The sequence below is a fragment of the Zootoca vivipara genome, chromosome 8 (assembly GCF_965207765.1).
Source record: "Zootoca vivipara chromosome 8, rZooViv2.hap1.1, whole genome shotgun sequence".
Classification (NCBI taxonomy): Eukaryota; Metazoa; Chordata; class Lepidosauria; order Squamata; family Lacertidae; genus Zootoca; species Zootoca vivipara.
In genome coordinates this window covers 9,903,968-9,923,171 of record NC_142591.1, presented here as the reverse complement: position 1 = coordinate 9,923,171, position 19,204 = coordinate 9,903,968, and the positions used below count along the sequence as shown (strand labels likewise).

The following is a 19,204-nucleotide window of genomic DNA, read 5'->3' as shown; positions in this document are numbered from 1 at the left end:
ACAGAAAGGCTCAGTTAGCTATAATGCTGCTGCCATTGCTGTAAGAGCAGCAAAGGTAAGGTCTTTGCAGACACACTGGCATCCCCCCCCTCCCTAACTAGTCAGGTGCAGGCAGAATTGCAGGCACCTTGATATAGTCACTCCTGTTCCATCAGAGTCAGCTATCCTCAAGAAAGTAGGCAAGAAGAGAGAGACCGGAACAAGCATCATTATATGGGAAGAATGCCGGAGCCTTTCCTTGGTACCTACCACACTGACAGATGTAGGGAATGTGTGCCTGCACCCAGAACAGCAGGAGATGCTTTGTTGTCCACTCCTCACATACCCACTTCATCATAGTGAGAGGCATTTCATCTATATTCCATTATCATTTACCATGTGCACTAAACATACTTTTAATATATAAGTAAAATTTGTAATTACCTGGAACTACACCATTTGTTGCTATTGCACTCATTGATATTGCAGTTAGCAGAGTCTGCAAAAAAGAAGAAGTGATAATTGGATTTGGATTTGATATCCCGCTTTATCACTACCCGAAGGAGTCTCAAAGCGGCTAACAATCTCCTTTCCCCTCCTCACCCACAACAGACACCCTGTGAGGTGAGTGGGGCTGAGAGACTTCAGAGAAGTGTGACTAACCCAAGGTCACCCAGCAGCTGCATGTGGAGGAGCGGTGATGCGAACCCGGTTCCCCAGATTACAAGTCTACCGCTCTTAACCACTACACCACACTGGCTCTTGGAGAATGTTACTACTGGTAGAATTGGAGAATGTTACTACTGGTAGCAAATTTAAGAAACCACAGCTGATGACAGTTAGTATAGTAAGAGCAGAAGCTCCCAGCACACTGAGGGTGCAGGACCCATGAGTTAAATCTTTATAAAAAGCAAAAGATGTATGCATTCAAGTACAAGAGAGCACTAGAAACTATTGATCCATATGTAATACCAGTGGCATCTCCTTATTCTTGCATCTTATGTCAGAAATCATGCTTTTGCAATAGTATATAAATTGGTGAAGACACTGTAGTTAAAATGGTTCAAGTGGAGACAAGAACCAAGGCATAAATTTTACTGGTGGTCACTGACTAGGCACATATTACTTCTCATTTACGTAGTGCTGGTATAAACAAAGGCTCAGACACCGGATTCTTGGTGTAGAAGTGAGAAAGACCAACCATCACCCATGTATCCTTTTCACCTGCCTACTAATACAGCAAAGAGAAGCTATTTATACATATCTATATCCCATTCTTCCTTTCAAAGTTCAGAGCTGTTTAGGCACTGATGAAGCCCCATCTGCTTGGCATTAACAACATTGCTGCCTTAGATGCCCTCAAATAATACAACAGGCAAAGTTTGAGAATGAGAATGTCTGACAGTTGGTCTCTCTAACAGTTAAGCCCCTCAGAACAGGTGAAGCACAAGGCACTTAAATAGATGTGAATTGATTGGGTTATTTATATATGTGTGTCTGTGTGCTTCCAGTAGTTTTAAAATGGCAAGTGCGAAGGTCCAGCTGCAGGAATGGGAAAGAAAACCACTGTCTGTACCATAAAACCTAAAGCAAAATATTTTGTGAGTCTACAAGAAAGAAAGGAATATTCATTGGTATTGGTCAGCTGGCTGTATGGCCTTCATCAGTGGAACAGGCAGGGAAACAATTTCATTCAGTCCCCTTCACTTTGTGCCCCATTATTACTACTACTCTGATGGTCTACAGCAGATTTAGGAAGGATGTGGGGGGGGCTGCACTGGAGGGAGGAATAATAAAAAATTGCTTCCCTTCCCATTCCACTGACCAAAACCCTACCATAAGCTGAGTGAGATTCTTGGATACAACCCAATCTTTTCAAAAATGCATTTGGATTTAAGGAACTATTAAACATATTGAATGTTATGCTAGTTTTCCATAACCTAACTAAAACACAAATATAGTATGTATGTTTAATATCATCCTAACAGAAAAAACAATAATCAAACCCATATATCCAACAGGATGACATTTCAAGGTTAGAAAGAATTGTTTTCCTTTTTCAGTCATATCCCTTGCCATGAAATCAAATCAGAAGATGGAAGAAAGCCAGGTATGGGTCAAAGCTCCAGGGCTGAAACATGTGCAGACTTAAGCCCAAATCACTACAAAGACCCATGTCTGTTGGCTCTGAACTTCGGAAACAATATCTCACTTGATGAGTTGTTAGGAAATGATGTTGCTATTTAAAGTGAGAGCAGTTGGAAACAAAAGTAAGGGAAACTGTCCAAACTGGTAACCAAGCCAATCAGCTGTTGGGTAAGAGCCTCCCATTTGTTTTCACATCCTAATTATTCTCTCATTGAATGTATTACTTCCCCTGAGAATTAAAATCTCTTCCACAGTGTCAGAATCTAAAATGAAATGAAAGAAAAGCAAAAGACTTGGGTGATCCAGAAAGAGTATCTCTTCTCTGATTTAGATTTGGGGTACGAGCAATGACACCAATTAAGCCTTTAATTTGATCAGAAGGAAGAGAAACAACTGGTTCCCATCCTCATGATGCTCAACCTGGACAATGGCTTATCTTCCTAATTCACTGGTGACTGTGTTGTGTGCCACACAGAAAACACGTTTTTATAAACATACTGTCTTTTTAAGCCCTTACTTGGCACAACCCTTTCCCACCAATCACCCACAAAAGAGTTCTATTTTTTGAACTGCAACTACACTTGGCTTGCCCTATATTTTTGAACTCAGAAAAAGATTCGTTCATGAGAAATCCTAGCCTAAACAAGGTGCTGCTCTTTTGGCACTAGAGATTGAGATATACAAATGAAGTTAAAACTGTTGGCCTTCCTGAAAGCTACTTGATGTTGCTTTAGCATATCCGTAACGCAGCCACTTAGAACATAGCAACAGAAGGATATAAACTCTGTCTATCTTGCACCCAGTCTTGCTTTACATAGCTTGCTCCCCATAACTTGCTTGAATAAAGTTACTAGAGGACAATGGAAATCACTAGAATGCAGAACAGCATTTATCTAAACAGAAAAAGTGGAAGTTGTACTTACACCAGAACAGCACATGAATACAATGATGAAAGATTCAAGAACTCCTGCTGTTCCCACAATCCATGTCAGTCTCAGGAATAGGATAACTCCTAAAATGTTCTGTAGACAGGGCAGATACACACCAATGAAAGTGCCCATACGTGGAGCCTAAAAAACCCACAGAAATAATAATAGTTCGTTAGTATACTTTTTGACCAATGTATCTAGATTAAGCAAGACAGCCTTTTCCCCAAAGAAACAAATTTTTCATAAAGGCTGAAAAATCCTCTGACACGGGATGCGACCAGTAACATCTAAACAGAGAGAATCACAGAAATATTCAGAAACTGTCTGAGGAGCTTTTAGGTTTCTCACACTACAACCTCAGAAATGTATGTCATATGCCCTAAGAAAGAAACTTCTACTGCATACAATCAGAGCCACATGGCTCTCAGTCTTTCACTCAAATGTAGGTATGACCATGATCAGACAAGAACAATAGTGCAAGGCCGTATCTTCTGAGAGTAGTTAACACAACTGTAACCACAGAAAAGAAGCTATTTTGGGAAGCAAGAAAAAATGGAACTAAAGGATAACAGTTGCCCCACCCTAACAAGGAAAGTCGCATTTGGTAAAGATCTAGATCAGGCATAGGCAACCTTGGCTCTCCAGATGTTTTGGAACTACAACTCCCATTATCCCTGACCATGGCCCTGTTAGTTAGGGATCATGGGAGTTGTAGTTCCAAAACATCTGGAGAGCCAAGGTTGCCCATGCCTGATCTAGATGCACTCCCTCAGAGTCTTCAACTTCAGCTTGTTCCTGACAGATTTGGGTGTTGTCTTGTCTCTCTTCGGTTGCCCCCATTGTGTGAAGAATGTCACAGAGTACTAGCCCCCTTGTATAGTGGTACCTCGGTTTACAAACACAATTGGTTCCGGAAGTCTGTACTTAACCTGAAGCGTACTTAACCTGAAGCGAACTTTCCCATTGAAAGTAATGGAAAGTGGATGAATCCGTTCCAGACGGGTCTGCGGAGTACTCAACCTGCAGCGTACTTAACCTGAGGTATGAGTGTAATTGGTTCCGGAAGTCCGTACTTAACTTGAAGCGTACTTAACCTGAAGCGAACTTTCCCATTGAAAGTAATGGAAAGTGGATTAATCTGTTCCAGACGGTCCGTGGAGTACTTAACCTGAAGCATACTTAACCTGAAGCGATCTTTCCCATTGAAAGTAATGGAAAGTGGATTAATCCGTTACAGACAGGTCCACGGAGTACTTAAACTGAAAATACTCAAACCGAGGCGTACTTAAACCGAGGTATGACTGTATTCCCCTTTAGTATGCTCTGTGGCTATAGGTTGAATAATTCTAGGGCTTATTGATCATGGCCCAAAATTTTAAACTGTTTGAACAAAATCTTCTATTTTGCAAGGCCCCGGAAAAAGAAATATATCAGAGGTGTTACCAGCCACTTGCCCATGGCAACATCTGTTCCTTCAGTTGCCTCTATTGGCATGTTAATATCCATGATCACTGTGTCACTCTTTCCAAACCATGGAAAAGGGGAAGAGGGAAAAAAGAGAGTGTAGTGTGTATTTTGACACTCTCCAAAAGTAAACTTGTCATCTGTATGGTTGATAACTAGCAATATTTTAATTTTTCCTGGATGGAACTGAGAGAAATAAATCACATTTCATTTTATCATTATAGGTAATATTTATTACCTATTTTGTATGACAGACAACCAACCTCTCCAATGAAGAAGCTCTGCTACCAATTGTTAATTAAAAGTTTTGGCATTTGTACCTTTATTTCCTTACGTTTGCTATCTTCATCTTCTTCATGTTCTACCACTCCTTGAGTAACATTGGTATAGTTGGCTAGCTTATTAAGAAGAGATGATACCATGGGGTTGCTATCCATTTCTTCCTGTTGGGATTTGGAAAAACTTGTTAAATATCAAGGTCTAATATATAGGAACACATTTCAGAACAAAGAGGAAAAATCACCATATATCTATGCAAATTCTGCTGCTACAACCTTTTAGTTGTGAAATAACGAGAATTTTAAGGATTCTTCGTTATTATTGCAAAATAAAAGTTGTTAACAAATAATATTTGTGTACAAAATAAAACCACGGGTCTATTTCTGCTAAGATCTTTCTTAACATATTTAAACGTTCAAATTTGAACTCTCCTAAGTAATTCTGATGATTTTTTTGTGAACAGAGTTCATGATTGCAAGCTATATTTACTCAAGTTTTACATGAGATAAATGTATTTGCCATGGCAACCTCCCAGTTTTGTTGAGTGTCACTTCCTCCCTCTCTGAACGAGGCAATGACACACAGGCAGGTTTAAAGGTTGCTTAAGGTTGTTCCAATGATACACTCAAGTTTAAAAGATGTAGAGATACAGGAAGCTACACAAGTCACTCTGAAGGATCATTTGGAAGGCAAGACAAATGGTGTTATATTTGCTAACTGGAGCTATCTGGGATTCCAGAATAAAAACAAAAAGAAGGAAGAGGTCATGCCAGGCTGAGCTGAACATACATATAGAGAGATATGATATGCAAGTCCTTCCACTTACAGTTCAGGCCACTTAGAACATTAGCAAAGTTGGGAGTATTGGACTGAATGAAAAAAGGAAATGAGGGAAGGAAAAAGCATGTAGGGCTGGGCTGAAAAGTTCTTTAAGAATGTAAGAATACTGGATCAAGCAAATGGCCCATGTGCTCCAGCAACCTGTTCTCACAGTAGCCAACCAGATGCCTTTCGAGCACAAGAGCATTCTCCCCTCCAACAGTTTCCATCAACTAGTATTCAGAAGCATTGCTGCCTTCAACTATGGCAGCAGAGCATAGCCATTGTGGTTAGAAGCCACTGGTAGCTATCTCTTCCATGAATTTGTCTAATCCTCAATGTCATCTGAGTTGATGGCCATCACAGTCTCCTATGGAAGCGAGTTCCATAGTTTAACTATGTGCTTTGTGAAGAAGTACTTAACTTGACTTAACTTGACTGCTAGCTCAGTTTCTAATTTCAAACAAGTGAAGCAAATCTTTCAAAATGGTTCTTTGTAAGGTTATTCAGCTTTTTATTCAGAATGCAAATGCTTCATTACAGCTGACTAATGAACATCAATGGAAATATTTGCTACAAGAAATAAACTTGAGGGCTGAGTTCAACACTCCCCTCTCTTCTCCCCATGTGACCTGGAGAAGGCGTTTGCATGCATTTAGTTTCATTTTCCACAAATCCTGGCTTGTCATGTCATAGAAGCCAGAAATCATAGTTTAAATCAAACTCTGCTTGGTTAAACAAGCAGCTTATTGACTTGTGGTTTAAAGTTGGCCTGTTTTGAAACAACCAAAGTTTGTTTTACACCACAATTTTGGTTTTTGCAACACAACAAGTCAAGGAAAGCGAAACTAAACTCATTTTCCCAAACACTGGACTTCCCTCAAGCTTATTCCTTGTACACTAGCAGCAAACCATGATTTAGTGTTATATATCAACATGGTAGTATTATATTTCATAGAAGTGACAATTTGTGGATCCCTAGGGTTATATATGCAGCTTAATCCTGAGTAGATTCTCTGAAATTTACAAACCAAAGTTACTCATATATAACTTAGGTTTATTAACCTCAGTGGGTCTATTCTGACCCTGGTCTTGCAGAATAGATTGCAAAAAAACAAACAAACAGAGCAAGTACTACTGCTTGAATAAAAGTACATAAATAAAGCACTTCATACTTAGAAATTAGTAACAGGGATTTTGGGAAATAAGTTATCAAAAGTACCTCAAAAAGAGCCATATTTTTCCCTTCATAAATGTTTCCTCTCTCCATGCTGTCATTATTGATAAATGGGCTGCTTTCCCTTGGAATCCCATCGCCTACCACAAGAAAATGAATACAAGCAGAGTTATTTTTTTAATGTACAAACAAACCAAACATCAACCTAAAAGTAGCAACAAAAACAACCATAAGAGCAATATGAATAAAATCACAAGATAATAAAGTAACCATCATAATGATAATAAAAAGCTTAAAAAGGAATAAGTAACATAGAATATATGTACAAGGTTCATAAAGCATTTGTATCAAAAATGCCAAATAATCATGAATGTTGGCAAATAGATAATATTTAATGGGAATACGCCAACCATGTTTGATCATATACATCACAAACAGTCCCCAAGCAGAAACAAAGGGGTCCACATCACCCCAGGGACTCATATGGGTCAGCTTTTTTCAGAAATGACAATAAATATGACTTGTTAAATCCACAGATCCATAGAATAACAAGATGCATCCTTCCACCCTGGAGAGATCACTAGACAAGTGCCAACCAGCAGATACAGAATTAATTGTTGAGAGGTTAAGTCAACACTGACACTGTCAAAAATGAATAAGAGACATTGCTTAGCATCCAAGTGACTTGTTTGCCAACAATAATATCAATCTCCATTACAACTTGCTTCCATAACTTGTGTATAGTTACATACCCACCACATATGCCTATATGTTATACTGCTGGGATGCCTATATGTTATACACAGTTATAAGTACAGTGGTACCTTGACTTACGAAGACGATCCGTTCCGTGGCCGTCTTCGTAAGTCGAGGTTTTCGGATGTTGAAGCGCTTCGCACTTCTGCACCAACGCAGAACGCACGCACAGCGAAAGGACTTCCGAGGGTTGTCAACTTCGGAAGTCGAAACCTTCGGAAGTCGAAGCGTTTGGATGTCAAGGTATGACTGTAGATATATCAAAGCATTTAACTGTACACACAAATACTCCAGTAAGACCTTTAATTCCATAACTCTATTTATGACAGATATTTGCCTCCAAGTATCTGAATGAAACTTTACAGAATCTGTGAGGATTCAGACCTTGTTTTAATAAATTAAGTCACATTAATAGTTCATATTAAACAAAAATCCACTTTTCCTGGAAGAATATCCAACTGCCAACACCACTACAATCTGCTAGAGAGGGAAAAAGTTGAGAAGCTCCCCAAGAACTGAACTTACAAGTAAAAAAATCATGGAAACCTATGCCCACTTTCACGGTTCTAGTTCCCCCCACTCAGCAATTTGTTATTCCACACTCCAGTGTCCCCCAAACACTGTACACAGTCAGATCACATGAAATGATGTCTATAAACTTCCCACAAAAAAACCAAACCTGCAAGGATCTGTACTCTGAACAACACAACTTTAAAGTGCAAAAGGTGCAGAATTCTTCATGTAAAACTTTGTATATGTTCCAAAAAAAAATTCCAAAGTTGTATGTACGGTATGTGTTATGTACTGAGCTGAATCCAATAACAATAGGATCCAGAATGCAGCAGTCTGATTGGTTCGCAGGAGCCACCCAATCCAGCTCCAGGTGGAAGTGAATGCCAAGAAGAGGGCGACATTCTTCAGAGTCTGCAGAGAGGAGACATTCGAAATTGCCTGGGCTCTCCTTGCGCCGGAAGATGTCGCTACCATTTCTTACCCAGCAATAATGGAACGGCTGAAGGGGCACTTCTCGCCGCAGCCCTTGGTGGTAGCTTGCTGAAATGCCTTCTACGCAAAGAGGCAAGCCCCCAGGGAAACCATAACTGGGTTTGTGACCTCCCTCCGCCAAGCTGCCTGGTTATGCAACTTCTCAGAGTTGGAGAACATGCTTCATGACCGCCTTGTTGGTGGCCTGAGGGACGAGAAGCTGCAACGATGCCTCTACGCCAAAAAAGACCTCACGTTCCAGGTCGCTCTGGAGGAAGCCTTGGCAACCGAAGCTGCCGAGAGGTTGACGCAAGAGGCACGACCGGGCCCGCCATCCAAACCAAGGGTCCACCATGAATATCTCGCCAACTACTCAGAATCTGACAGGGAGGAGATGCACTCAAGCAGCACACACACCACAGCAGTCTTGATGAGGAGGGAACTGTGCAAGCTGTGGGGAGAGCCACAAGAGGAGGACCTTCTGTTTCCACAACACAGAGTGCAGGCAGTGCAGAAAATCAGGACACATTGCCCGGGTGTGTCGGGCTCGGCTCACCCATCATCAAGCATCAGATGACAGACCCAAGAGCCCCAGGTCACACGGCACAGTCGACACAATGCACCAAGGCAACTCGACGGAGATCACGGACTGCCAGGTATCATTCTGCTTCATATTCAAACTCTGTTTTCCTCAAGATACAGAATTTCCCTGTGTGCATTACAAAAAAATCTTACAATCTCCAAATGTTCTTACTTCCCAGTTTGATTTGCAGTGGTTACTTACATTTTAAAAAATGTCCTTGTTAGGTTGCTATAACTTTCCAGACCAGAATTCAAAAAAACTGTTTTCAAAGCAAATTATCTTAACCATTGCCATCTAATTGTCTTCTGTGACTTTCCACCCTCCTTGTGTCCAGGGTTAACTATTTGGCACCTCAGTGTTGTTTATGAGAGTAAAGGAAATGCCAAGTATTGAAGCTGAGGCTCCAATACTCTGGCCACCTCAAGAGAAGACTCCCTGGAAAAGACCCTGATGTTGGGAAAGATTGAGGGCACAAGGAGAAGGGGACAACAGAGGATGAGATGGTTGGACAGTGTTCTCGAAGCTACGAACATGAGTTTGACCAAACTGCGGGAGGCAGTGGAAGACAGAAGTGCCTGGCGTGCTATGGTCCATGGGGTCACGAAGAGTCGGACAAGACTAAACGACTAAACAACAGCAAAAGAACTCTTTAGCAAATAGCAACTCCTCCCCCAAGTCCAGTTCTTTCATCACCATGACATTTCCCCCCCTAGAAATGGTTCTCCAAGTAAGAGATCCAGGATTAATGCTCAGATATGGATGAGATCTGAGGGAGTAGTGGGCATGAGAGTAGTAAGTGGATGAGACAAGCCACCAACATGTAAAAGGTCAGCAAGAGCCTGTGGGGTCCTGATTTTAAGCAATTTATTTTGCGCTAGCAGTTTACTTGCAAAACATTTATACTCCCCTTTCCACACAGACCCATGTGTGGTCTCTCTAGTGTAGCTGTATTAGGAAAGCTCTTCTAGACATGATAACCAGCTTCTTTCTACTTAGTTGCAACAGAAATCATGCTTGCAAACATCCATGAAAACAGGACTTTCAGTACCAGTGTAGTGCATACTTTCAACAAGAACTAGCTCCCTCACAATTCTACCTCATTGCAACCTAACAGTATATATTAAAGGGGGATCTTTTCCAGCCTGAGAGCCACATGTCAGTGGCGGGTGGATCCAGAAACAAGTGGATGGAGCAACAAATGTACATTTTACCTTTGAGTTCTGCTCATTTTGCATTCCACCAACTCAACTGCACCTCTGAGAGAATGCGTAATGTCATGTCTGATATCTCCTTTCATTACACATTTAGTGTCCAAAAAAGAAAAGAAAAGAAGCCACAGTTCCTTACTCTCCTTATCCTTCGATTCTACTTTTATCAAGCAGGTATGTGCTACTTTCAGCCACACAAGCCAAATGTGCCTACCAATTACATATGGCAAGACTTGCAGTACTCCTAAAGGAAAACAGGAGTACAGTACTTTTTAGACCACTAAAAAAAGAAAAAGAAAAAGAAAGATGAAGAATGAAGCAAAGTCCTTTCAACCAGTTTTTCTTTCTAAAAATAGAACTACTGAAGGGGAAAAAACCCAAACATGAATGTAAAAACAGCCTGATACATGTTTTACAAACTGTAAAGCAATACAGTAAACTGCAAACAAAGCTTTAATAGGTTTGCCCAGACACGTTATGAGTAGCGCTAGAAACTATCAACATCACAATGAAGATTTAACAACATAATCAAGCGATACATTTCTGTTTTGAAAAGCAGGCAAGACAAATCTTGTATCTGTTTTGCAGTAGTTATATAGCAGATAAGCCAGATGCTGACTGGCAGAACGCTTTCAAAATAATGAACTTGTTTCATGCCAAAAGGGCAGTACACTTCCACTCTTCTATCCACCAGCTATAACAGGTATCTTTAGAATTCTTTTTTCAGCCAATGTTTGGCAATTTACAGACGTTACCTGAAGTCAGAATCACAAAAATATGTTCCAACACCAATGACCACATTCAGAGCAGGTCTAGATCCAGAACCACACAGCTAATGAGTATTTGACTTATTATTGTTTTTGTTGGTGTTGTTATTAATTTTTAAATTTTATATAGCACCCTTCACTCGCAGATCTCAAGGTGGCTCACAACACAAAAATACAACATAAAAGTAGGAAATACATGATAAAAACAAGAACCACCACCACCACACAAAAACAATACCCACCACCCCTCACGCCTCCCACAACCTTTTTAAAAAAGGGTGTTAAGATGTTTATCAGCCAAAGGCCTGGTGGAAGAGGAACATTTTCACATGGTGCCTAAAGGTGAATAATGAAGGCGCCAAGCCTTCCTTCCTTGGGAGAGCATTCCACAAAGGAGGAGCCACCACAGAAAAGGCCTGTTCTCATGTTGCCACCCTCTGGACTGCTTGTAGAGGACGGAAATGAAGGAGGATCTCACATGATGATATCAGGGTTTAGGTAAGTTCATATGGAGAGAGACAGACCTTGAGGTATTGCGGTTCTGAGCGATTTAGGGCTTCATATGTCAAAATCAGCACTTTGAATTGGGTCCAGAAACTAATTGGAAGCCAGTTCAGTTGGACCAGGACCTGTGTAATATGTTCAAACCGTCTTGTTATGGTGAGCAACCTGGCCACCAAATTCTGCACTAGCTGAAGTTTCAGAACCACTTTCAGAGGTAGCGCGACCCATAACAGGGCGGCATAGGCCATTGTGGCAACCACTTTTACGTTAAATACTGTACCTTTAAAGCCAATGGAACATGCAGGGCCCCCTCAGAGAAAAGGAAACACAGCAGAGAATGGGACAAGGCTTTGGCCTTGTTGTGTAAATATTCAATTTGTGCTTTCCATCCCATATTGTATTGAAAGTAAATTCCTAAATATCGAAATTTAAGGACCTGTTCAATTGCCTTCCTGCCAAGCTTCCACTTATAAAGTTTCCGACTTCTAGAGAAGATCAGTACTTTAGATTTGTAATGATTTATAGTTAGCAAATTAGATTGACAATAAAGAACAAAAATCTTAAGCGCCCTCTTTAGACCAATTCTCAAGTAGGAAAGGATCAACGCATAGTCCGCATATAACAGCAGGGAACAGCAGTAGTCCGCGAGATGGGGAGCATGGATGGTTTCATGGGACTCAACTAGTTGGTTTCTTATATCACTGATAAACAAATTGAATAAGTAGGGTGCTAGTATGCACCCTTGGCAGACTCCTTTATTTATTGGTACTAACTTAGTGAGATCTCCTGCGGGAGTAAGTTGCACCCTGGCGGCCGATCCTTTGTGCAGTTGGATTATGAGCCACAAAAGCCTTCTATCAATACCCCACCACACAAGTTTTTACCATAGTAGGACTCTGGGGATATGGCTATGGGTATGTATGAATAGCCATGGGAAAGGCTTTAATACATGATAGAAATAGTGAAAGGTTAAGGAAATACACAAAAGAATTAAGATGAAATATATCAAACAACTGATAGTAGAATTAGTAGGTGTGGTGTCAAGTGTTAAGTAGAAATAATAAAAACAGTAAAACATCTTAAGGACTTTAACATACAGTACATTCTTCAAAAACAAAGGAGGGTTATCAAGACTTCTTAACTTGATTATTATCCACCTGGCTTGCCTTTTAAAAAAGTGATGTTTTCAGGCTCAGATGCCAAGCAAATATCTTCTGAGTTATGCATTGCTTGCCTCCCGAGTTCAATTTGGGTTTTGAAAAGTTATTGGGCTGCAGAAAATAGGAGCAAATATTAAATTATCTCATTTTATTACCTGAAGTGAAAATTGATTTGAGAATGTTGAAAAACAGTTACAAATATGGAGGGGGCAGAATAGAACCCAGGAATGGAGGGGAGGCTAAAGCTAAGAGAGGCTGGAAATGGAAATACAGTAAGCAGATAGAAGGGGGAAGAGGTCCTCACTTCCTCACAGCCCCCACCCCACTTTATGAAATGTCATAGACAAATACCAAGGAAATTGAGATAGTATGAATTGTTGAATGATGCCATATAATAAGGAAGCAGTCCTCTGCAAAAAGAGCAACTTGTTTACAGGAACATTTCTAACCTCTTTAATTCACAACCAAGTGATTAATTTACTAATGTGACCAAATTTAATAGGAAAGTCTTCCTCATATCTAAGAAAGGGATACAAGTGTTAAAAGGAAAAGCAGTACACACAGCTGAAGCCTTTGCTTGATGTTTCTATTGCAACAATTTCTTCATAGGGCCAGCATTTTACCTACAGTGGAGGTGCTAGAAACAGGTTTTCATGAATTAAGTTGTACAAATTGGATGGGGTGGAAGAAGGTTTGTTAATTCAAATAGGTTAGTAACAATATATTAACTTTCTACAAAATGATTTTAAACAAATACAATCCTTTGCAAACCAATTTTCCTAGCTTCCTTATCTACAGACACCTGCAAGAAACAGAACAAAAACAAAGAGCATGACTACTATCCTGTTGACCTCTGAGCCTAATGAGTCTTATCCTTAGGAAGCCTATAAATCTTATTTAAAAAATCCTCAGCATTACACATCCTCAGAAAAGGAAGGATTATTCCTCATTAGCCCATTTGTATTAGTCTGACAAGGTATAGCATATCTCATGTTCAAAACACAACACTTTAGGTGTAAAAGGAAACAAGATTTCTACCTGAAACTTAGTAATGGAACAGTATTCCATTATATACAACAAGCAAATATATAGTATTTGCTTGTTATATAACAAGCAAACAGGACTTGTCTTCTGAAGCACCTCTTTCACAAACACTAGAGGAGGTTAGAGGAAATTGTGAAACACTTTTAGTGGGACTTAAAGCATACTTAAGAATGTGTTTGACTGTAGCAAAGACAAATAACACCAGCACCTACAGTAAATATAAAATTGTGAGCTGTAGGCAGTATGAAATAGCAACATAAGTGCACGTAAAATAAGACCTGTGATCACAGCAGCTTTTTTGGCAGCCTATTATGACCTGTTCTCATACTGTACTAGTTACAGATTTAAAATTTTAATATACACAAATAGAGATAGTAATACTGATTAGTATTGCTAGTATTATTCGGATTGCGTGCAAGCCTGTTCACCAGCTGAAATCTTCCTCACAGGCCTGAAGTTCTCCAAGTGACAAAAGCCTTTTCAGCTGTGGTACTCACAACTGTGAAACTCACTCGCTAGACATGCTCACCTACAATGTTCACCTATTCTTTACATACCTATTCCCTCATGCCTTCAATGGCTTATAACTTGCTTCTACTTTTTAATCTGCTTTTACATGAGTTTGTCTGTCATTTGTCTGTCACTCCCTTTTTTTATCTGCTGCTATTATATTCTATATTATATTCTATATTATAGAGCTGGACCATAAAGAAGGCTGATCACCGAAGAATTGATGCTTTTCAATTATGGTGCTGGAGGAGACTCTTGAGAGTCCCATGGACTGCAAGAAGATCAAACCTATCCAGTCTGAAGGAAATCAGCCCTGAGTGCTCACTGGAAGGACAGATCCTGAAGCTGAGGCTCCAATACATTGACCACCTCATGAGAAGAGAAGACTCCCTGGAAAAGACCCTGATGTTGGGAAAGATTGAGGGCACTAGGAGAAGGGAACGACAGAGGACGAGATGGTTGGACAGTGTTCTTGAAGCTACCAACATGAGTTTGACCAAACTGCGGGAGGCAGTGGAAGACAGGAGTGCCTGGCGTGGTATGGTCCATGGGGTCACGAAGAGTCAGACACGACTGAACGACTTAACAACAACAACATTATATTCTTGCACTGTATATTTTATTGCACTTTGAGGTTTATTGCAGTCTACCTTGAGATATTCTTCAAAAGGAAAGGAATAAATATTTTAATTTAATGAACAAGTCCCTAAACCCAACTCTTCCCCATGCCACTGTTTGTCCAACCCCAATCCTGCAGAGTTCTGCCTAAACCTACTGTAACAACCTCAAACAAAGATGACAATCTGCACATGCTAACAAATTATCATTAAGATTCATAGACAGTTATGCCAGCTCTGCTATTGTGCAATAAGTACTCCCATCAATAGGAAGAAGGAATTTCGGGTTACTTAACAGTCCTCTGAACTCCAACTAAGACTTCATTTTTTAATCTTGGGTCATTGACATGTTTCTCTGTAAATTCCACCCAACGAAGACCCTGCTGCTGCCATTTAGATCAGTGTTTCTCAACCAGTGTGCCTCCAGTTGTTTTGGGACTACAACTCCCATCATCCCTAGCTAGCAAGACCAGTGGTCAGGAATGATGGGAGTTGTAGTCCCAAAACATCTGGAGGCACACTGGTTGAGAAACACTGATTTAGATTATTCTCCTGGACTTCTCAGTGATATTCAATGCCATCAACAATGATATCCTTCTGGATGACTATGGGTTGGGTTTGGGAAGCTGACCCTTACAGTGGTTCTGACCTTTCTTGGAAGAGTATTTCCAGAAGGTAGTGCTGAGGGACAGCTGCTCTGCCGCATGGTCACCGGTTCAAAATTGTTTTTTTATGCTCTTTAACATTTATATCAAACTGCTGGGAGAAACAATCCAGAGGTCTGGGCCGCACTGTCACAAATGACATGCAGTTCTCCCTTTTATTTCCATCTTCAGATCCCAGGGAGGCTATAGAAGTCTTACATGGGCAATTTTGGGATGGAGAAGGCGAAACAAATCAAAATTAAATCCACATAAGATAGAGGAATTGTGAGTCAGGCGATTGTCTGCTCCAGGTGGTGGTTTACAGCTGGTCCTACATGAAGTAGCAGGCTTGACTACTGTAACTTGGTTGATGTGGGGCTGCCTTTAAAGATAGCTCGCAAGCTTCAGCAGGTAGAAAATGCCACTGCTAGTCCTGACAGGTGACAGATGGCCAGATCAAACAAAGCACTCTTATCAGCTGCACTGGCTGCCACTGCACATCTGGGCCCATTTTAAGGTACTGGTTTTAATCTTTGCTTGCCACCAAAAATCAGTGAGATGTAAGAGAAATATATGAAAGAAAGGGCTTTTTCTGTGGTAGCCTGGAACTTCCTACCTGTTGACATTTCGAAGTCCTGTACAGTCCAATCTTTTTGTAAAGCTGTTTCAAGTGGCTTTTGAACTGGTAAATTATTCACCTGTGTGGATCTTTTACTGCTATATTTTATAGAACTTCTTTTCTGAAATGTTCTTTGGGAATGTTAGGGTTGCTATTTTATTCTGTTTCAGTCGATGTATTCTTATTTTACTATGTAAACTGCTTTGGATGAATTTTTTTACTTCTAAAGGCAACATATAAATGTTTAAAAGAAATAAAATAAAAATAAATATTACCTATCTCAAGATGAAATAAAGAATACACAAGAATACCTCATCTTGTGACTGGCAAATGACACTTCCAATTCAAATTACATTTCTAAGCCATAGATTGGTATATAGCCTGCAGGCGTTTGTTGGGCTACAATTCCCATCATCCCTGACTACTGGCTAGAGTCTATGGGAGAGGGAGCCCCAAACCTGAAAGCTTCCTGGTCTTGTACAGACCTGTAAGATCACTAGGCCTGGGCGATATATTAATATGGAGGCTGCTGAGCATGCTGAAGGAGAAACCAACTAGCCGGGAGCTGGAGGCAGAGGGACTCAAGCGGCAGCAGATTCATCAGCAATACACCACTGGTAAAACCGCCATCGCGCTCTGCCCAGGCAGAGGGAGAAACAAGCTTATACAGCTTGTTCCTTTCTCCACTTCTTTAATCTGCTTGGCTGAGGAGTGCCCTCGCCTTAGCCAAGCAGTTTTTTGGAGCCCCTGACTTGCCACTGGCTCACATGAGCCAGCGGAGGGAGGGGGGCTCTGTTAAAGTGCTCCCCTTCCTCAGCTGAGAGAGCCCCAACCTGGCTCCTGATTGGACGAGAGTAGGAGCGAGATCAGGGCTGCACAGCTGAAAAGTGCAAGACCGCCTTTCCTAGATGAGAAAGCCCTGGTGTGCTGAGCCAAAAAGACGAGCCCATCCTCCCAGTGGAAGGCAGCCAGGCAGTGTAGGGGCTCTTTGATGCTGCTGGCGATTCCAGAGTTGTCCAGCAGCCCCTCACAAAGTGCAGAAAGGGTGGCTTTGCACCCCATGCCTTGTGGAATTCAGCGGAAGGGTGGGCTGTGTCTTTCCTCCTGGGGTGAATGACACACACACACACACACACCGGAGGAAAGAGGCAGCACACCCGCACTGGCGAAGGCTACAGCAGTCAAACACATGGAGTGGCTCAGTGCGGAGTGGGGAGCAAGCAGGTAAGGTAGCTTGCCCACCCACCCGCCAGCTATAGCAGAGCCCTGAGTCCCCTGCTGGTTGCGTGCTGTATTGGCCTCAGACCATGAGTTGCTGGGGTGAAAACGCCTCAGCTCCCGTGATGAGAGCTGTGGCAGTTTCACCTGGCACCTCACCAGTTGGGGCCGATGCAGCTTTTGTCAACATCACGATTTATCATTACACCATGATGTTGAAAACCCAACATTGCCCAGCCCTAAAGATCACCTGGGGAAATTTTACTTACGGTTACACAGGCTGGTGGCATTTCCCACCATCACCTTTGTACTGTGGAATTCCCTTCCCTCTGCCCTATGTGAAAGATTGTGCATCAGCTGCTTCAGGTATATTGTAAAAACATATTTTTGTCTAGGCAAAGTAAATAATCAGCATCTGAAATGCACCAGTGGTTAGTCACACAACTCACATCTGATATAAAGTCATTGGAAATCAGAGGCCCATAATAACCAAAAATATAAGTGCCCTGACTTGTCCCAGTTGAAAACAGTGAGACTAAGGCATGCTTTAAAATTGTAGTATTGAAGCCTAGGAAAATAAAATTGATAGTTCTGCAGCTAAAAAAATGAAAGATATGTGGCAATATACACCAAATATTTGTAACCATTGTTTGTATATTGACTTATTGTGCAATCTCACCCATTGCTAGGCATATTAAACCTAGGGTTTTAGAGAGGAGACTGTACAAACTCTGCAGAAGGTTGCAAAAAATTCCCAGCTGTTCAAAGCTATTTGGTCTAAAGTGTGAAATCCTATTAAATCAACAAGCCTTTGTCACATCAATAAACTACCATGAAACAGACTGTGAGGATAGAAGCTCCCATGTCTCAGCATATATGCATCACACAGCAAATTGTGTGAAAAGGAAAGGATCAGTGATCCTTCTCTTCAAGTAATTTTCCACGCTGGCAAGGGATGCAAAAACTGGCATGGCTGGTTTGAAATTCATTGATAGTGATGGATCTCAACAGGGGGAACATATTAAAATCTAAAATCAAATGAGCCAGTCTACTCTGAAAAATATATTGGGTGGTATCCAACTAAACAGTTCCACTAGCATAAAGGCTTTTAGCTGTGCAATGCAACTTCCCCAACCCCTCTTCTCCCAGTGACCCCCTAAATTTGTTCTGGGGATTCCACCAATCCTTTGAAAAAGATTTAAGGGGCATATAGAGGGCACATGGGGAAAGCTGAGTGTGGAGAAGTTCCACTGCACAACTAAAAGTCCTTGCACCAGCAGAACTGTTAAGTTGGATATTATCCATTGCTTATATTCTGGCCTTATTCTACACTACAGTAACCAACAGGTTTCAACTTGGAAGACAAACCTTTCCATTCCTATACTATTAATTCACGTTCTCCCACAACTATTTCCACCACCACTTGTACTGCTGCCCCTGGATGAACAGATCACAACTTTCTGCCCTCTACATCCTTGCTTGCTTATTCTCCTACCCAGACCATGGGTCTTCTACATCCACCTCTGTGCCACTTCATAGGCTGAAAAAAGGAACCCTGCCCAGAAGAATCTGGGGAAATGCTGTTAGAGAACCTCAAATCTGTTGGGAGCTCTCACAACTCACCCGGCTCTCTATACTAATGAAATAGGCTGGATGATACTAGGAAGTTGTAAGGGAAGAGATGTTCCAAGTTTTCTCACCTCCTCAGCTGATGTCTCCAGCTTTTTCTTAGCATCAGGCAGAAAAAGAGAAGCCCCGCTGGAAGATTGTTCTAAGGTAGAAGGGTGGAGGGGAG

At 41.2% G+C, this 19,204-nt stretch overlaps 1 protein-coding gene and 1 pseudogene across 4 annotated transcripts in view; one reads left to right on the top strand and one right to left on the bottom strand.

The window, feature by feature from the left end:
- SLC12A7 (solute carrier family 12 member 7) overlaps nt 1-19,204 on the bottom strand; it is a 95,237-nt gene that overhangs the window by 42,788 nt on the left and 33,245 nt on the right. For all 4 annotated transcript variants that reach the window (XM_060278058.2, XM_088676208.1, XM_088676207.1 and 1 more), the window contains 4 exons: nt 6,841-6,935; nt 4,841-4,963; nt 3,051-3,197; nt 424-478 (listed from right to left, as the gene is read on the bottom strand). In XM_060278058.2, coding sequence (XP_060134041.1) covers nt 424-478; nt 3,051-3,197; nt 4,841-4,963; nt 6,841-6,935 — 420 coding nt within the window. The remainder of the gene's footprint in view (nt 1-423; nt 479-3,050; nt 3,198-4,840; nt 4,964-6,840; nt 6,936-19,204) is intronic.
- LOC148684728 (uncharacterized) lies at nt 7,349-11,162 on the top strand (annotated as a pseudogene).